Genomic DNA, 20,931 nt, shown 5'->3' with positions numbered 1-20,931 from the left:
CAGGCCAAGCAGAAATAATTTATCTTTAAAAAAAGATCAGCTTGGCATGGTAGGTAGAAGGTTGGTTCTAAAGTCAGAAGAATCTTGTCCCAAGCCATATTTCTAGCTGGGCAGATCCCATAAAGACTTTGTGTTCTCAGGCAACTCTCTAAGATTATGGAAGTCTTATACACTATCTAAGTTTCAAATGAATTGCTGATCTATATCAGTGGAGAGAATTTCCACTTTAGGAGTTCCCTATGATGACAAAAGCAAAGGACTGGACCATGTCTGCTCCCTCCAAGTATAAAGAACTGGGCTGGAGACATCTCAATCTGGTTTGTGTTGGTGACATTTTTCACTATATTTGCACCTCAGAGGAAATCAGCAAACACTGCAGAGCAGAGCTTGATTTGTTGTTTTGTTATTGGTATAGACTCAGGAAAGTGATGGAAGAAATGTTTATAGTGAAGAGTAAGCTTAAAAGTGTGCCTTGCATGCATTTTGTTTTCCTGGAGAACCAGTTGAATTTTTGCTAGCACACAGTACACCATAGTGTGACTTTGGGCTGGTCACTTAACTTCTTTAGGCCTCAGTTTGCCCCTCTGTAAAAAGAGAGGAGGTTGAATTAGATGTTGTCTGAGGCACCTTGCAGCTTTGGCCTATCTGTTCATGTGTGCTCAATTTAAAGAGCTCTGTGTGATGCCTCTTGGCGCCACCAGGAGGAGCTGCACGCGGAGGCCAGGCCATCTCTCCGCGTCCTTAGTGCCTTCTTTGCTCTAGCCACTCCCTTCCACAAGTCGTGCCCATCAATTTCCGCCGGAAGTGGCGGTTGTTGACAGTGTTTCTTAGCTCTTCGTTGAATTGGGTGCTTGGAGGTCCTTCGGCGGGGTCGCGGAGGCTTTCGGGACGGAGACCCCCTAGTGCGGCTGGGAGATGGATATCCTCAAGTCGGAGATCTCTCGGAAGCGGCAGCTGTTGGAGGACAAGAAGCTACTGGGGGTGAGATGCGTTCGGGCTGGGGGAGGGGGATATGGGGAGCATAGTGGCCGGGGGAGAGCCTTGGGGACCTCCTTCTCCCCTGGCTCTTCCCCTGAACGTCTTGCGTGGGAGGTGAGGGCAGGGGTCCTAGGAACACCCACATCCCTCACAGGGACAAAGCTTTCGAGCTGGAAGATGCCTTAGAGGCCAGGTCCAACCTCCAGTGAGGAAACTGAGACTCAGAATAATAGTCATAATTGTTATTATGGATAACAGCCACATAGCGTCTTCAGGTCTTCTGGACTCCAAGCCCTGTGCTCTATTTGTGGGGTCACCTACCTGCCTTTGATTCGAAACATGCTAATCCATTACAGAGACGTGACGGACTCAAGTTGCAAAACATTTGGCTTTACAAATATTAATACAAATAATTTTTTTCTTTTTTAATGGGGTACAGAGTGAGAGGGAGAGAAGAGTTTTCTGTTAATTTTTTAAAGAATAGAGTGGTTGGGTGTTACAGATGTGAAAAGTTGTATGTACTTTCAGAGGAGGTCACTATTATTTGTTTTACATAACTGTTTTACATTGTTACAAGTAACTACTCTCACAAGGAGGAAGTAATCTGTAAATATTTGTAACGTAATAGAATTTTAAAATTAGCTGGCGTTTTCTCGCCCCTACCATCCCCTCCCCCTTCTCCTTGCAGTTTTGGGTCACTGTTGTACTTGGATGCATCGTGAGCACCTGTTATCTTATTAGAGCAGAATTAAAATACAAAGTAAAGACCCTAAAACGGATGTGGAGTTTTGGAGTTGAAGGATTCAACTACTTCCTTTTACAGATAGGAGAACCATCTTCGAAGGGTTGTTGTCTACTTCACAGAGTTCTGGAGATCAAAGGAGATAACGTCCGGAAAGTACTTTCCAAACTTTAAAGTGCTATAAAAATACTTGTTATGATTTGCCACGACTAGTTAGTACCAAGGCCAGAGCTGAGTCTTTCAACTCCCAGCCCAGTACTCTGCATTTATAATGCTTTTTGGAACTGAGTGCTGATTGTGTATACTCTTAGGTGGGGTTGAGAGAAATCATCTTCTGATTTACTTATGTAGCCCTGGGTCCCAACTTCTTTCCCAAACCGAAAGAAAGAAAGAAAAAAAAAGCACCTATATTTGTCTCCTTCATTTTTTCACCTTCCACTCAATTCTCAGTCCAGTGAAATCTGACTCCACTCAACTTAAACTTTCTCAGAGTGTACCAAGGACCCCTTAAGTGTTCAGTCTGCTGGCTTTTTCTCAGCCTTCTTCCTTAATGCAGTGAAAAGAGCATGATTCTAGGTAAAAATCTTGCTTTTGATGCTTGATATGTGTGATTCACAGCAAGTCACAATCTCTCTGGGCTTCAGGTTTTCATCTTTAAAATGAGGGAATTGAGCTAGATGGTCCTTTCAACCATTGATCTTTGATCTGTTATCTGTCTGGAACAACCTGCTGCTTTTGACACTTTTGACTCTCCTTTCTTTCTGGATTATCTCACCTCCCTAGCTTTTTCGTGATGTTTCCATTCAGATCACCCCCAGTCTGTCTGATCCCTCTTCTCTCTCTTTATACTCTCTTTTGTTGATCTGATCACTCCCAACACATAAACCCATCAGTTCCCAAATGATGTCATACACCTCTACAACTGCTTTCACAACTATGTTCTACTTCTCTTTACTCTAGAAAAGTCTAAGCACCTTTCTAGTTCAGACCTTTATCACCTTTCACCTGGACTATTGTAATAACATTCTTATTGGGCCTCTCTCCAATCCATCTTCCACACAGTTGCCAAAATAATCTTTTTAAAGCTAAGATTTGATCATGTCACTCTCAAATTCAAAAGTTTGAGTGGTTCCCTATTTATAACTTGAATAAAATGCAAACCACTTTATCAATTGGAGCCCTTTGTATTTGGCTGTAGACTTATTTTGTATACTTCCTTCTGTAAGGACTGAAACTGTCTCTGTAGAGATAAAGACTAAATATGTGATTGCATTAATATATTGCATTAATAATTATTAATAATCAAATAAAGAAACATTCTCTGCAACTTTTGATCTTGGAGAGCATTTTCCAACTTTTAGTCAAACTCAATTACTTACATTTCACTAAACATAATCTTTCATCTTTTGCCTCTTTTCCTTTACCATGGTTTGTCTTGTACCGCTGGATTGTACTATAGTTTTGTGAATCTAAATCTTTTAGAATCCTTAGTAACCTTCAAGATTTCACTCAGGCACTGTTGCTGTAGAGAAGTAGAGACCCCTCAAGGACTGGAGTACAGGACAGGGTCGTCTGGAAGGAATTCACGGACTCAAGCATTCTCTAAGTCGAGGTGGCAAAGATTTAGTGTTATGCTATACAGTGGACAAGGATTCTCAAGGAACCTGCCATGGTGGGCAGGGCTTCTTAAGGAATTTGCAACCTAACAGGAATGATGCTAAAGCTTATTTAGGAAAGGTAGTGGATTATTTGCCAAGTATGCTAATTAGGTGGTAACATACAACTATATTATTCACTACTGGAAACCACGGGGAGGAAGGGGGAAGAGAGGGTTCCTGAAGGGTATATTTTTGGTCTGTTATGTCTGTAACAAGATAGTTTCAGGAGTTGAAGTCTATAGCTTGACCTCTGAATTGTATACATGACTGGGCATCAGTACCTGATAGTTCTGTTGGTACAAGATAGTCATGTTCATACAAGGGAAATTCTACAGAGGTCAGGTTGTTCTTGTAACAGGGATAGTTTGCCTCACTGGGCCCACTCATGAATTATTGCCAGAAATAGGGTCCTTGGACTGGAAGGAAACTGCCAAGGATAGTGTTTCTGAGGCTAGGGAGAAATATGATCTTGGAAGTGGGGTCCAAGTACAAGCATCCAAATTGAAGCCCTCTCTGTCCCCCTAGTTGTTAATGTTCTCTCCCTTTTCAGATTGTCTTGTAATTATCCATCCATATATATTTTGTATACCCCCAGTACAATAAATGTAAGCATCTTGAGTACAGGGACTGTTTTTCTTTTTGCCTTTTATTACCACTTCCCTGTATAGTGCTTTACAAATACTAGGCACTTGATAAATGCTTGTTGTTGAAAAACGATCTTTTATGTTGGTTTCTCCTGATGTTGAAGAAAAGTTTGTGTGCTCATCGCTCCTGGAAAGGCTAAGAATACTTTAGACAGCAGAGAAGAATAGAAAGTGATCTTGATATACCTTTTGGATAGAATACAAGATCACATTGCATAGAGTAATCAGGGAAGACTTTTTAATGTTATTTTATATTTGTTCAAGTAATTTAAAGAGAATTATGTCTCTAAAGTTTATAGATATCCATTTCACTGGAATTGACAGCATTTTGAAGGAGAGTTTTATATTTCATAATGATTTTATTTTCCAAAAATTAGAAAAATGGCCTGACCCTAATAAATCAGTTTCTAAGTACACATTTTTAAAAGTTACAAATCAGTAAATAAAAATGCACTCCATGTATGGAAAATTGGAAAGTACTGATAAGTTAGAGAATATTGAAAATTAAAGTTTTCAGTTACTGTCTTTCCCTTATCCTCCACTTCCTACAAAAAAAAATGTGGAGAATTTGGATTTTTAGGTATTGTCTCTAAACGTGTACCAAGTAGTCTGTCTTTTCTTATTGTTTGTGAGTTTTTAATTGAATATTCTGTTGTTTTACAGAGGCCTATGAACATTTAGGAGAGAGTAGCATTAAGCACTAATTACCAGGTACCTCCTATGTGCTGAGTACTGTGCTAGGAGACATACAAAGTCTTAAGTAAGTCTTTCTTGCCCTCATGGAACTAAGTTGAATTTCAGGACAAGACATAGATATAGGTAACTGTAATATAAAATATAAGTATATTTGAGAATTGCAAAATAAAGTTCTTACTTGAGGTTCAAGGGGCAAGATTGTTGTGATAGAGGTGGTAGTGGAAAGTGACAGATATGAGGGGAGGCTTCCTATGGGAGCATTTCAGGTGGGTTTTCAAAGGTGAGTAGATATTCAACAGGTATGCAGGGGGAGGGAAAACATTCCAAGCACAAGGAGCTAACTGCTTTAGTAGAATGGTCTCAGGACAGCTTCAAGTGAAAGCTGGATGATCACTTGCAGAAAAGATATAGTCAGGTCTGGGTTGGATAACAGAGTCTAATTTCAAGATTCTGTGATTGTTTGACAGTATAGCATTTTTTTCTCCAACTTGGAGTCTTGACCTTTAAAGGTTCAAATGGAGAATTGGGGTTACTTGATTCCTCAGGATTACTTTATTAGAATATCTTACACTCAGCTGCCACATTTTACCCTTATCTTCTCCGCTATGTCTCCTCTTACATTAGTCAGTAAGTATATATTGAGCACCTGCTATGTGCCTACTCTTACATTAGGTTTTGAAGTTGAGGTTAGATTTGCAAAAACTCAAAGAATTTATATACTGGTTGACAGAGCTAAATGATTCCCTTTTATCCCTCCTCTCTTTTTTTTTTTGGTGAGGCAGTTGTGACTTGCACAGAGTCACACAGGTAGTGAATGTTATTTGTCTGAGGCTGGATTTGAACTGAGGTCCTCCTGACTCCAGGGCCCGTGCTCTATCCACTGCGCCACCTAGCTGCTCCTAGCTTTCTTCTTTTAATACTTAAAATGGAAACTACTCAATGAAGTTATAATAGAGATTGAGAGACCTTTATTAAGCTCCCTTATTACACATGCCTGATTTTATTGTGGTAGAATTTTGCCTGAAATCACTAATTCTCTAATTATAGTATGTTTACTTGGTTGGAGGATATCTTCATAGAGGCAAGTAGGAAGTAAAATGTTATTTGTACAAAGGCTTTGTCTTTATTGGTGTAAGGTTTTAGGTTACAGAGACCTGATATATGGAAGGACAAAGGGTGGAAGAAAAATAGAAAAAAGAAATAAAGAGGAAACACCGGGAATAATGTGCATCTTTGATTTATAGTGCTAATTTATAAGTATTAAATGTTATAAGTATATGTGTGTGTGTGTGTGTGTATGTGTGTGTGTATATATATATAAATATATAAATAAATATAATAGACACTCCAGCTGAGAGAATTATTAGATATTTCCAGTTCTCTTAGCTTTTCTTTTACTCTTCATTTGCTTTTGTCCGACCTTCTGTGGTGCTTTTTATTATGTTATTTTGCAGTTGATTACCTTATTATTTAACATCTTTGTCAATAATAATAGCTAATTTCTATCGTGCCTTACAATTACAAAGCACTTTACTTACATTATTTCTTGTGTTCCCCACAATAACTCTGTGAAATTTCTTAATTTTTTTTTAAAGTGGATCTTATGTTTATATCCATGTAGATATTACCTTCAACATTGTGAATCAGAGCCCTTCCCTGCCTTCTTATCTTCTTCATTTTTTTTTTTTATGTCTTCCCATAATTGTCTACTAATATGCCTTTTCGTGATATTTGGGCCTTTCTCAGTGTTAGGGGTTCTCAACATTTTTTTGTGTGTGCCATGGACCCCTTTGACAATCTGAAGCCTGTAGACCACTTTTCAGGGTAATATATATTTTTTAAAAAAAACACTAAGAACACTCTTTATTAAAAATATTTTAAATATATTTTTTACAATCTGAAAAAACACTGGTAGTGCGGACCAGTGGCATGTAACAGACACTTTAACATTTTCTGACTGACCGTGTATTTCATTACATGTCTCATTTCTTGAATACCTTAGGAAGTAAATGCTTAATTTATTTCTTGTCACTCCAAACTGCTGACTTCTCTCCACCTCCCTATAAAAAACAAGGTTCTTAAAGGTGGCATGTGAAAAGAACAAAAGAATTGGGAATATACTTTCATGTACATCCATAAAAACAGTCAATATCACAGGATCACATATTGAGCAGGAAGGAATCTTTGAGGTCATCTGATTTAATTAATAGTATGAATAACATTTTAATGACATTCAGTTATTTCCATTCTAGCATATTTCGATGAGGGATCAACATGTGATAATTTTGAATTCTGTAAATTTAGCAACTGTTTTTTAGAGAACTTTTTATTTTCCTGATTGGATTGTTCATCTGTCTTAGTTCTTTAATTCTTCAATTCCTTCTCCTGTTGGTGCAGATATTGAGGTGATATGTTGGAAAGCCATAGTTTTCCCTGGAATTCTATCTTTTTCAAAGAGATGTGAAAAATCTTTAGGATTATGTAGTTGGTTCACAAGTTCACTGAATTTTTCTTCAGCATCTGGTAAATCCATTTTATTAACTGCAAGTAGTGAAGATTTCATCATAAGGTCTTCTTTGTATAGCTCCAGCTCCTTTGTAAGCAATATTACAGTTTCAAAGGCAGATCTGAATTTAGTTTTTGAAGAAAACTGAAACCCAGAGACATCAACAACAGAAAGAAGCTGTTTGGTTTGTTCTATGTGGTTGAGGAATTTATGTCCTATTCCTTTGTTCATATGTCCTCCTTCTGTTAAACTTGGAAGATCAGCTACAGATACCTGTTTGAAATCTCTATACATAATCTTTCCCAAATGAGGTTTTAATGTTGAAAATGCATAATCTGCAATCTTGGGTTTTTCATGGGAAACTTTACTTAGCAAAGATGATTTTCCAGCATTTGGAAATACTAAAAGGCCCATGTCAGCTATAAGCTTTAGATCAAGATGAATTATTCTTTTTTGGCCCTTGGATGGCAAGAAATTTGAAAGCAAATTACCCCCAAGTCCTCCTTTTGCTCTCAAAATTCTATCATCCCCTTTATTGAGTTCTTCTATAATTTGGCCTCTCTCATCAGTTACTGTAATACCCACAGACACAGATATTTCATAATGCAGGCCTTTCTCTCACTTTAATGCACTAATTTGACTGTTTGCTCCTCCTGCCACAAAATGTTTCTGGGGATATTTATCCTTAATTATTTTTAAGCTCGTTCTTTTCTTGGCTCCAACCCAGACATCACCACCTTTGCCTCCTTCTCCACCTAATTGAGGATAACCAATTCCACCAGCTTCTCCACTTGCAAAGAGTCTTAGATTATCCATGAAGTTTCCATACTTCCTCATGAGCAAGCAACTACAGCACACCATAGTGGAGGTGGAGATCCAGAGATATGGGGCCTCTTGAGCTGGGAAGCATGGCTGAGCTAGTTAGGAGGCGGGTCAAGCTGACAGGCCCTTTCCCGTCCCGGGACTGCCCAGCCCAGAATAATATTTTTAAGTGCATAAAGTAAGATACATAGGATTACACAGGAAATAAATTATATTAAAATAGTTATCAAAATAAAAAAAAAGTCCACAAATTCATAGACCACAGGTCAAGTACTCCTGCTCTAAGGCATTTAACGTTACCTATATATCAATGGCACATACAGACTTCATTAGTTACGCTTCACTCTGGCTCTTCAGCTGGTCTGTCTCCTTTTCAGGTCAGACATCACTTAGGATGCCTTTTATATCACTTCTTGTTTGCTGGTTATCATCAGTAATATGCTACAGCTTATTGATGACTATCATCTATGTCACTCTTGCTCTTTTGGTTTCTCAGTTTTGATTTTTTTTGGATTTTTTTATTAATTTATTTTGATTTATCAGTAATCACTTCCATATGCTTTTGAGTTTAAAATTTTTCTCCCCCTTCCTCCCCACCACCATCCCCAAGATGGCACACAATCTGATATAGGCTATACATTTATATTCATATTAAACATATTTTCACATTAGTGATGTTGTAAGTAAAAATTAAAACCAATAGGAGGAACCATCAAAAAGAGGAAACAAAACTCAACAGAAGAGAAAAAAAATAGTAATTTGACTTCCATAGTTCTTTCTTTGGATGTGGATAGCATTTTCCATCACAAGGCCTCTGGATCAGTTTTGATTCTTAAAAGCTAGTGGTATTCCAGGTGTTCCAACCACTTGACATTACTGGAAGAAATGTTGGTGTTAAAAAGGTGGAGTCTTGTTTCAACAAGACAGCTTAGGGTTGTTGACAACCATGTGTAATTTCACAAAAGCAACACAACGCAATGTCTTCATCTTTTCTTTGGAATACAGTTCGTTGTCTGTCTAGACAGTCTTCCAAGATATTTTCACTAATGGACTGATAGGCCATTTAACTGTATATGATACTTTGAACAATAAGATTTTTTCCCTTACTTGGTTTTTCCTGAATGGATTGTTAGGCTCTTATGGGTGGCTGTGAATCTCATTGAAGAGGTTCTATAGTATGACCTGATGCAGTCAACACAAGGTTGGACCATCTATAGCATCTGGAGGAGTTTAGGAGGAGCAGGTTTGTTGTGAGCATCAAATGAGATATTTGTAAAGCTTTTAGCACAGTATTTGACATATACTAAGTACTATGTGGATGCTTATTCCCTTTCTTTCTCCTCCATATGTTTGTTGTTCAATCTCAGAAAGATATTTAGATATGGAGAAGTAGGTTGCTAGTTATTTCTGTTCCTTTAGTTACCTTTTTCTAGTAGTAATAACAACTGTGATTTTTCTAGTTATTTGGTATTTTGTATTAGATATATTCAGACTCGATAGTAAAATCCTCAGAACTGTATTATGCTCTTGTATATTTGTTCTGGCCTAGCTTTTCTTTTTTGTTTAATGCCATTTTTACTTCTTTGTGTAACACATTGGAGATTGGGATGTTAGAGTGTAAATGTGGTGTTACTAATGAGGAAAATAGTGTGTCATAGAAATCTTGACAGAAGTTAAAATTCGTTTTATCAGTTAATTGTCCTAGTTTTATCTTTTAATACTTTTTTGAATGTTATAGCATAATTGTGTTACATGCCATCCTTTCTACAAACTCATTTTTCTGTACATTCAATTCATGATGTCTTAATCATTTGTTCATTCTTCAAGCATTTATTAAGCACCTGTTATGTACCTGCCACTGTGCTAGGTGCTGGCCACAGACAGATAAAAAATTAAATGGTCCCTGCCTTTAAGGTACTTACAGGCTTCTGGGGGAAACAACATATACATAGAAAGTTAAATTAAAAAATAACACAAAAAGATTTCTGGGAAGGGCACTTGCAGTTGGGGGAATTGAGATGATTTGGAGGGAGGAAGTGGTATATGAACTGAGGTTTGAAAGAAGTGAGGGATTCTGAAGGTAGAGGTGAGGAGGGAAGTACAGTCTAAGATGGGTCAACTTAAACAAAGGCATGGAAATGGGAGGTGGCATTTTATAGACGAAGCAGCTAGTTTGCCTAGAATGTCTAGTGTGGGAGTGAGTAAGTGAATGAGTGAAGAAATGAAAAAGCATTTAAGTGCATACTATATGTAAAGTGCTGTGCTAAGTACTGAGGATACGTATAGAAAAATAAGACAGTATGTCCTCAAGGAGCTCACATTTTAATGGGAGAGAAAATACAGAGAAAATTTCAGCTACAAGTCAAATGGAAAGATCCCGTGGTCTTTACAGCACAGTGGCAAGCCATGTGGCAAAGCACAGATGGTAGTGCATTACCTTTACTGTCTTTTCTATTCATAAAATCATCAATTTAAGCTGCTGATCAGTTTGGCAGTGCCATGGATGTAGAGAGCATTTGCTTTCTTTTCTGGGTCTTCGGTAACTTTTGGTGCAGTACACATAAAAGTAGTTTCCAGGCTACATCTCTAAGGGATTTTCTTCTCAGGATAATGGCATTTAGAGCTGGGCTGGAAGCAGGACTGGTGATCTGAGGCTGCTGCCTAGCGCTCTTAGGCTTGCCTATCATTTGGTGGCATTTGGTTTTTTGTTTTGTTTTGTTTTTTTATTTTTGCAAAAAAGTTATTTTTTAGCATTAATTTTTTTAAAATTTTGGGTTCCAAATCATCTCTCCCTTCACCCCTCCCCCAACCATTGAGAAAGCAAGCAATCTTTTATATATCATTCATACATGTGAAGTCAAACAAAACATATTTCCATATTATCCATGTTGCAAAAAAACAAAAAAAACAAGGCAAGAAAAATAAAGTGAGCCTGACACCTCTGGTCTAGAGGACACTACTGTTCCTAAAATTCTTGGCTTCAGGGTCCTGGGCTATTTCTATTTAGGCCTCCCAGAAAAGGGACTGACTTCTGGTTAAGATGATGAGAAAGACCGGTATCTGAGGACTGCCTAGGACATGAGCTTAAAACCAGTGTAATCTCTGGTTGGGCCTGCTCCTGCTAAGACCTAAAGCAGTGAACCTCCAGTAGTGACTGCACAAGAAATTGGACCAAGGGGGACCAATGTCAGGGAACTTTGCCACTATTGACTACTATAGTAAATATGACTTGATCCCAGTGCCCCAAGTGATGCCTGTTCCCAGTCCAGGTCCGTGAAAAATGAGATGACCTCCTTTCTTTCTCCCTTCCCTCCATGCCATCAGACACTTCAATGGGGGAGATAAGGGCTATGATAGGGGTGGAATAGTACAACTTTGTCTCATTCTGGATCTGCAGCAAGAGACAATACTTGAGCTTAGCCACCTCAACTAACATTACAAAGTAGGGCAATTACTAGCCTTGTCGAAAGTCCTTATCTAAGACTTGAAGCTGTAGATATGGGCAAACAAGAAAATTTCTACTACAATGAAGGAATAATATAGATTAGAAGAATTCCAAGATAAAATAAATAAATAACTTTGAAATAATCACAACTAGACCCTCAGAAAAAGACTGGTTTGGCCATAAAGTCTTATAGAGTGGGTGGAAAGAATGAAGAATTGTCACAGGAATGAAGAATTGACACAAGAATGAAAAAATGCGATTAAAATACTTGGAAAGAGAATAAACTGTTCAGAGTAAAAATGGACAACTTTTTCCAGTTAGTCGAGACCTTAAGAAATAGAGAAAGGTGCAAAGAACTCAGTGACTCCAGAAAACAAGTAGTTAGAAACAAGTCAAAAGACAGAAAATTAAAAGAATTGGCTTGGAGAAAGAATTTAAGAATCATTGGAGTCCTTGAAAAGCATAACCAAACCAAAAACCTGGACTTAGATTTTTAAAAAATCATAAAAGAAAACTGTCTAGAATTGTTAGAACTAGAAGGCAAAGTGAAAATAGAAAGATTCTTTTGGATATCTCTTGAAAGAACCCCCAAATTGGTCACATACAGAAATTTCATAGCCAAAATTCAGTTTTTTTCCCAGGTTAAAGGAAAAATACTGCAAGGAGCTAATAAGAGATCAAGTTCCAGTAAACCTGGAAATGTAGGCTGAGGGGAAGAACTTGGGAAGCCAGAGCGATATTGATTTTATGAGAAATGTTATGGTCAGTTTTCAGCTCCAGGCCCATCAGTTGGCAGCTTACCTTCTTCGTAAGGTTTTGAGAACCAATTTACTAAACTGTTGTTGCTGTTAGTTGTCACCAGGTGTTTGCTAGTTGAGTTTCTAGGCTTTTTTTTTTTAAATCTTGTGGCAGTTGTTTCACTTTGGTTAAACTTTTATGGGAAATGGAGGGTTTTCATGCCTATGTATGTAGCTTTAAATGTTTTCCATATTTTGGTATCAATATAAGTATTTGCATGTCAAGTTAGATCTCTGTTAATTGAATGCTATATCTTCTCATCTTCATTTGTCTTAATTTGGGATTGATTTTTGACCTTTTTGTAGTAAGTTTATGTTCTGACTCTACATGGATATTTAATGAAGAAATGATTGTCTCACCAGTAACTATATTTCCTATTAAGATATACTCCATTTCTTTTTTGTGATATTATTTCACACTTTGTACAGCACCTTTCACCTCTCTTCTTGAAAGTGTTCATAGCATGTAGGAGTAAGATTTCTGTGCAGTCTATAAGCTTTTGCTCTCACCTGTTTTTTGATTCTGATCTATGTTTTCCAGTTTATTTTTCACTAACCTTATTTATGTCCACCTTTGTATTGAAGTTGCTTTGTATTAAATACATGTGTATATGTGTGTGCATTTATTTATTATTTAAAAACAAGACCTGTGAGTTCATTGGTATAAGGAACTCCCAATGAATCAACTCCCTTTAATTATTACCACCTGCTCTGCAATTTCTAATTTTAGAGAGTTGCCTAGAGCCCTAAGAGGCCAAAGGACTTGCTCAGAGTAACTACCAGTAAAGTGTCAGAGATGGAATTTGAATGCTTGTCTTTAGGCTCTAAGGCAAGCTGTTTATCATTATGCAATGCAACTTTGTAATGTTGATTTAATTGGAGAGTGTCTTTTCTGAGTTCTTGGCAGGATTTCTGACCCTCTTAACCTTTTGCAAGAGATGTTGGTGTAGTTGTTTTCATAATTTATTTTTCTTGTGATCTTTATGAACACTGCAAAAAAAAAAAGATTCGAGTGTGTTCTGTGAAATGATGTTTTTTGGTGCTTTTTCATACATAGTAGACAATATAATTATCCCTATAGCAGAGCTGGGACTGGAATTTAAGATTTGTGTTTTCAGCTCAGCACTCTTTTCATTACACCAGTGAAATCTAGTATCAGAGAAATACTTGATCGACATCACTTCTCTATAAATAAAGTTAATATTGAAGTCCCCTATTTTAAGAGAAGAAATGAGCAGATTAAAGTAGGTAAGTGGAAAGATGGGAAGCAGTACACTGAAATTTCTGTTCTCCCATGCCACACTCACTAGCTTTTCATTAGGAGAAAATATGGTTAGTGTTATTTTAAGTAAAGATTTGCCCGATGTTGTTGAAATGGATATTTTTTCTTGTTAGAAGATGTTTCTGGGCAGCTATTTTACATGTATTTGAGACTATTGACAAGATCATTGGGACCTTTTCAAAACATTAAAGTTAGGTGAAGATTGGCTTTTGCTTTGGAGTTATAACCATTTTATGTTACAGTCACTTAGGATTGGTTGCTTTCTGCAGTTTTTTTTTTTTTTTTTTTGCTTTTTCACATAATACCCTTGTTTCAAAAGAGGCATTATCCCATTTCGTATCAAATTTGTCTTCTGCTACCCAGTATTGTTACTAAGAAGTACTACCTGGAATAGTTCTATATTTGACTGTAATTTCTTCCTGCTAGGTTTTTGATTGGTCCACTTCAGTATACCTTGAATCATCTGCTTAGATATCCTGTTGTCATTTTTTTGCACATACTGTGTTGAAGCAAGTATTTCTTTGCTGGTAGATTTGCTGAATTTTATGACCTCCTTGTTGATGAGGTCTGATGTAACATAGCTTTATGGGTCAGTGATATACATTTCAAGGATCAGAATGGAATGTTTGAGAAAGATTCTAAGTGTCACAGGTATATATACTCTATATGATCATAATCATATTAAATTTATATTGTGCCTTTTCTCCAGATATCCTGGAGAAAACTTCTAACTATTTTAGTAGTTTTTGGATTAGCAATTTAAATTAGATTTTTGTTTCTAACATAATAGCATAGTACAGTGGAAAAGAACAATGATTTTGGAGTCAAAGACCAAGTTTCAAATTTTGGTTCTACTACTTATAGTACCTGTGTTACCTTAGGCAAGTCACTTAAACTCTATGGGTCTTAATTTCCTCATCTTTAAAATGAGGGGTTTAGACCAGACTTTCTCTATGGTTCTTTCCTGCTTTAATTCTTGATCTTATAAACCTCACTCCTCCACATGTCAGTTGCACCCAGGAGTTCTAACTTCCTCCCTACTTCCCCCTCCTCTCACCCTGTAGGACCAGTAGCCTTTTTCAAGCACTAGATCCCCCAGGCCATACCTAGTATAAGGTCCCTAGCTCCCTTCAAAGACCATCTCTCTTTACTCATAGGAAAGTTCATCATTGGAATCCCACCACCCAAGTAAGGCCTCCTTCCTTCCCCTTCCCCACCTCCATCCCTGCCCTCAGTTCATTTTTTACTATCTCGTTCCCTTTTCTCTTTCTGAGACCACTGAGGCCACCTTTCTCTCATTGCTAGCCCTTAATTTGACCCTGGCACGTCACATCCTTCTCTTTGTTCCTCTATTCTCCTCCACTGCTTACATGTACCCTCTCATGTTATAATAGAGTTCCACTGATTTACCTATGGGCAAGATGTCTCCAGGTTCTGTCCATAGTGCATGCACCCTGTCTATCGCTTTTCACTGCTGTCTCCCAGATTTCTGCCTTTATCTTGTGTCCTTAGGTACATTTAGAAAAAAGTCTCTTTGCTGTCACTGTTGCTCTTGCTATCCTTGTCTGCTGCATTTATTCATTCCTGCATTTCTTTTCTTTGGGATGTTCAAGAAGTAAACAATCTCTTCATTTCTAGTTTTCTTTCCAAAATATTTCAAACTTCTCTTTGTTATTGAGTGACCATCTTTGCTCATGTATTGGTTAAATTCAGATTTATAAGGTAGGTCCCCCTTGGACTACATTCTGAACTCAATTGCTCTTCAGAACACATTATTCCATTTCCTCCTATGTTTTCTAGTGGGTGCATAATAGTCTTGTGTTATGCGAATGTCCTTTCCTTTGTATTTGAAGTTCTTTCTTCTTATTGCTTATAGAACTTATTTCTCAGTTGAATTATATTAAACAACTGTATGTCTTAGAGTTTTACAGCCTTGAGTTTTCTGGAGGCAATCTGTAAATTTTTTCAGTTGTTACTTGTTAAAATTTGCTTAAGCTTCACATAAGACTGGAACTTGTCAACTTAGATATTATGGCTCATTAGTAATTTAAGTCATTGTCTTTGTACTTAGATTTTTAATCCTGTCTTTTAAACTTCCTCTTAATTTTTGAATTTTCAAGTTTGAGTTTTGTTCTGTTTTCCTACAATATGAGTCAGGTGTTTTGCAATGTGTCAGGTTTTCAGAGAAGCTACCATCTTCTGTCTGAGAAGCTGGTGCTGTATTTTTTGTTCTTTGAGCAAATCCTTCCTTTTTTTTTTTTTTTTTTTTTTTTTTGCTCTTTGGTGAGGTAATCAGGGTTAAGTGACTTGCCCAGGGTCACACAGCTAGTAAGTGTCAAGTGTTTGGTCTGAGGCTGGATTTGAACTCAGGTCCTCCAGACTCCAGGGCCGGTGCTCTATCCACTGTACCACCTAGCTGCCCCATGAGCAAAGCCTTTAACTTGAATAGGTTAGGAATGTTATCAAAAGATATTGAGATAATCTATCAAGATCTGCTGTATGTTTTTGATTGTCAGACATGCAGTAGATTTTGAACCATATACTAGTAATAATTCTGAGCAAGATTGAACTTGTATACTTGACCATCTCACAAGGGGAACCACATATGGAGCCACAGATTTTCATTGGCATTAGATTTGAAAACTCTTTAGTTTTGCATATTAGGTAGTGTGATGTCAAATTATTGGTTGACAGATTTAAAAGAGACAAAAAGAATCTTGGCTAGCATGTCTCTCAGAGATGATCCTATAATGTGTCCTGCCAATATGGCATGGTACTCTTAATCACATTGGAGTTTTCTAAGACAATTTGTCTTAATTTCAATATAGTTCAGGACTAGGGGGCAGCTCGGTGGCGCAGTGGATAGAGCACCGGCCCTGGAGTAGGAGGACCTGAGTTCAAATGCGACCTCAGACACATAACACTCACTAGCTGTGTGATCCTGGGCAAGTCACTTAACCCCAATTGCCTAAAAACCAAAACCAAATATATATATATATATATATACACATATGGTTCAGTACTTAAGGTTGGCGCAGATTTTAAGTAGAACTTTTTGAATAGTTTCATTAATGTACCTAAAGGCCATACACATAACTGGTTGATAAGATGGAATTCTTTTCACTAGAACACAGCCAGTCCACAAGAATTAAATTACCCTGGAGCACAAGATGAATGATAATATGATTGTCACGAAATATGTTGATTAGTTAGTATCACAGCCCTTTTTATTTAATAGAATAATTATAAGCAGATGATTAAAACAAATAATAAAAAGTATCTTGAAGTGTAATTTCACAGGCTATTGGATTGTAGTGAAAAGGGCACTGGTCTAGGAACTAAGACCTGGTTGTTCTTGGTGTTGCTCCTTAACTGGCTATGTGACTATGGACAAGTCACTTAATCTCTGAATCTCAATCACTTTGTTGTAAAATGGGAGAAATGATATCAGCTACATCTACTTCACAGGGTTTTGTTTTTTAATGTCAAATGAAATGTGAAGTGTTTTTAAAAAACATAAAATTCCTTATAAATATTAGGTAGCATAATACAAAATGGCTTTGGGATTCTGTAGAACTAGGGTCTAGTCCTGCATTTCCTGCTAATTTAATTTCATGTCTTTAATTTTTCTGAGCCTTAGATTGCTTATCTGTAAAATTAAGGGATTAGAATAAATTATCTGTTCCTGCTCAGAGATTCTGTAATTGTGTTTTAATAGTACCAATAAGTGATGATAATATAACCAGAATTTATGTAGCCCTTTAATATTTTTAAAACACTTTTCAAGCATCTCATTTGATTCTTACAGCAACCATCCCCATTTTATAGATAAGGAAACTGAAGTATAGTAAGGTTAAAGTGAAATGTCTTAACCCCCACCCCCTTTTTTTTTTATCATCTCAGACCCCTTTGGTAGTTTGGTGAACCTTATGTATTGCCTCTCAGAATATAGTTTTTAAATGAGTAAAGTAAATAGGATTCCAAAGAAAATCATTATTAGTGATATCTGCTTAGGGAGATCATCTAATATTAAAGTGGTGGCTGTCAGTTAAGTGGATATTAATGGGAGATTTCAGTTCTTGCTAATGTATACCTAAAATCTGTGTAAAAAAATTGAATAGATTACCTTTAAAAATGTCTCATAAATTGGCATCACCTAGAGTGACTGCTCACTTTGTTTTTGCCAGCCCAAGTGCTATATAAAAATCTTAAGGCATAAGGAGGTGGTCATTTGAATGTGTGGTTAGATTTGGAGCTAGAAGACTTTCGTAGGTTTCATCTTTGGCTCTGCCACTTACTCGTTCAGCATCTCTACGCCTCATTTTCCTTATCTTTAAAATGTGAAGATTTGGACTAAATCATCCCTACCAGTCCTTTTTAGCTACGAATCTAAGATACTGTGAACAGATGTCCAATCTATTGGAATAGAAGAGCTGTAGCTAGAAACATGCCCCACATGTAGGTTCTGTAGAAAAAGAATTAAAGGTAAGTTTGTGGGTAGCATGAAAAGAATTGCTTGTTGTCCATCTCTCTTTTCAGCTCCATCAGGTTTGAAGAATATTTCATAACATCAAATTCTATTACAGTACTGTTCTAGAATTCTGTAACAAAAAAACGTTTCCTAGACACAGTCTGTATGCCCTGCCTATTTTAAGAAATCAAAGGTATTCCAAATGGCAAAAAAGAATTTGGACCATCCCTTGGAGCTCATTGTAATAGGATTTTAACATGTACAATACACATACCATATGTTATCTGTGGCTGTGTGAGTTAGCAGGGAATAGTAATTTAAGTATACCATTATGTTTGATCAATCATGAATCATTTTTGCAAAGGTTGTGTTTCAAATAAAACAATATAAAATTAAATCAAAGAAGATGAAATCTATGAGTTTCATTCTGTTGGCTTTCTTTGTTTCCTGAAGAACACATACTAAAAGCTATTGCATTTTCATACATCAGTACTTTGAAAATTGGTGAAATGTACTTAACTTGCTTGGAATTGATGGAATTGAAGCACTAGGGACAGTTTTTAAACCTCTGGGATTATTAGTTATTGGCACTGGGACAGGAAATGTTGTGTAAGAGTTATATTAACCTATTTACTTCTTTCTAATAGGAAAGTAAGAGATATTTCAAGCGTAGTGAACTTGCCAAAAAAGAAGAGGAGGCTTACTTTGAAAGATGTGGCTACAAGGTATGAATTACTATTTTTTTTTGTCCAGACTTCTGGTTTCATCATGAAGGGACCTCCCATTGAGGAATCTCCCTCTAGCAGTGCATATCAGAACTATTATGCAACTTGCATAACCTTAAAGAGTTATGTTACATTGTATATTTATGAGTTTTTAAATGTGTATGGATATTGTTAAAATGACAATAAATTGTTGTTCTCTGTTCAATTTGTCATTGTTATACATTAGCCTATAAATGAGAAGCCAACTGGAGAGGTATGAGTTTTTGGTGTATGTTTTTTTTTTTTTAAAGCGTTTTTAAATGCAGGAAGAACATGCATGATATTTGGCTTTGGAATTTGTGTTATGGTTTGGCTTTTTGTGAATAGCATGAAATGGCTTGAGATCAAAGCTTGAATTTTCTTTTTAAAATTTTGCCTTTCTTTCTGTGGACATAAGTACTGGATCTGACACTGGGTCATGTTAATTTGCTCTGCCACAACCATCACCACTATCTCCAAATTAACCAAAAGTAAAACATAATATGCTTTAAAAAAAAGTTTAAAAATGGATAGACATATTATTTGTTCTGCTTTTAAACAGATATTTTATAGTATTAATAACTCTATTTGGCCCTGAAGATCCAGTGCATGAAAAGTGGTGCCACATAGCGTTTATGTGCCTTTGTTTAATAAGACAACACGTTTCAAGCTCTAATGTTAAACTTTCAGTACTTTTGAAACAAATGAGTCTTTAGGAAGGCTTTGTTTATATCTCTTAGTAGCATGAAAGAAATTATCTTTAAATTTATCTTGTTGACAGGGTTAGCTTTTATGGGGTTGGGAGGAGTTATGCTAAAATTGTACTATAAGAGTTCCTGTAACCTTGACAATTTTTCTACTAAAAGTTAAAGGATGTTTTGGGAGAATTTCACTTAAATCTTCTGTAAGGTTTCAGTTTTAGTTATTAAAATGTAGTTACTCTTATGCATGTAATTTAGGGAGAAAAACTTCTGAAAAGCAAGTTCTTATACCAGTGTTTTGAAGGCAGCATGAGGAATGCACACAGCTTGTATGTGCATTCAGGTTTGTTGGTTTTTTTATTTTTCCGATAGGTTTGGTGAGAGGGTTGATATTTAAAGAGAAAGTAGTTATGTTCCTAATAGCATCAAATAGAAAACACTATTTGAATTCTGATTTTTTTTTGGCATGTGTTGATTTCCTTTGTTCTTAGTGTGGGAAATTAAGTAGCAAGTATTGAATTACTTTTTTACTACTTCCAATTTCTCTAATTTCGACTTGATCCAAGAAAGCGTTAATTATATATTTAGTCCATTTTCCCATGCCCTCCCAGATCCTTCTGTTCCTTTTTAGCTTAATGAGGTAGGGAATAATATTTTTAAAATAATGGATTCTTTTGCTTAGATAATCTTAGTGATGTGTATTTTATTTGCTTGTGAGGAGAGAGCACTGAAGCAAGATAATTACTGGAAGGATATTGCTTGTAACTTTGAGCTCAGTTGACAGAATGTCTCAGATCTTTTCCCCAGAGCTATTAACTGTCATTTTATAATAAAAAATAAGATTTTTTTCTTTGCAGTTTGTGAATACCTTTTTGGACCTGGGGAATTTCTATCTGTATTATTAACTAGGAAACACAGGCCTGGCTTTCTAAAGAGCTTTTTATTTTTTTTTCCTGTTCTTTGCATAGTTGTTACTTCTGCTTTTATGAGTATTATTTCTTTCTCATCAATAGACTCATAAATTTAGAGCTGGAAAAATGTCTTCTATCTTGGATGTCTCAAGGCCAACCCCTTATTTTACCCATGAGGAGACTGAGGCCCAGAGAGGTGTAGTAACTTGCCTAAGGTCTAATAGGTAAACAGGGTCAGGATTTCAACCCAAATTCTCTGGTTTCAAATCCAGGCTTGCTACACAGCACTGCTAGGTTCATGGCATCCCACTTTATTAACTAGCACACTCTGATCTATACCTTTACTCTGTCTCATTCAAGCCCTTGATCTTATCATTTGTAACTGTTCTGTTCTAATTCCATGATCCAGAACTCTCAGATTCCTCCCTCTGATCATGCCTCTTCTCATTCTCTCTACCCTCTGCCTTATTCCTCCTAAATTTATTCTTCATTCTCACTATGACCTGTTACTGTACCCCCCTTTCCCAGGCCATCC

The 20,931-nt window shown here is 36.6% G+C and overlaps 1 protein-coding gene and 1 pseudogene across 1 annotated transcript in view; one reads left to right on the top strand and one right to left on the bottom strand.

The window, feature by feature from the left end:
• Positions 1-806: 806 nt before the first annotated feature.
• Positions 807-20,931, top strand: part of PRPF18 (pre-mRNA processing factor 18) — a 58,431-nt gene continuing 38,306 nt past the window's right edge. The window contains exons 1-2 of the mRNA XM_027838514.1: positions 807-981; positions 18,689-18,766. Coding sequence (XP_027694315.1) covers positions 916-981; positions 18,689-18,766 — 144 coding nt within the window. The 5' untranslated portion in view covers positions 807-915. The remainder of the gene's footprint in view (positions 982-18,688; positions 18,767-20,931) is intronic.
• LOC114025169 lies at positions 6,942-8,085 on the bottom strand (annotated as a pseudogene).

The sequence above is a fragment of the Vombatus ursinus genome, unplaced genomic scaffold, assembly GCF_900497805.2.
Source record: "Vombatus ursinus unplaced genomic scaffold, bare-nosed wombat genome assembly UNPS02014830.1, whole genome shotgun sequence".
Classification (NCBI taxonomy): Eukaryota; Metazoa; Chordata; class Mammalia; order Diprotodontia; family Vombatidae; genus Vombatus; species Vombatus ursinus.
Note: the sequence above shows the minus strand (reverse complement) of the source record. Positions and strands in the feature narration are given on the sequence as shown.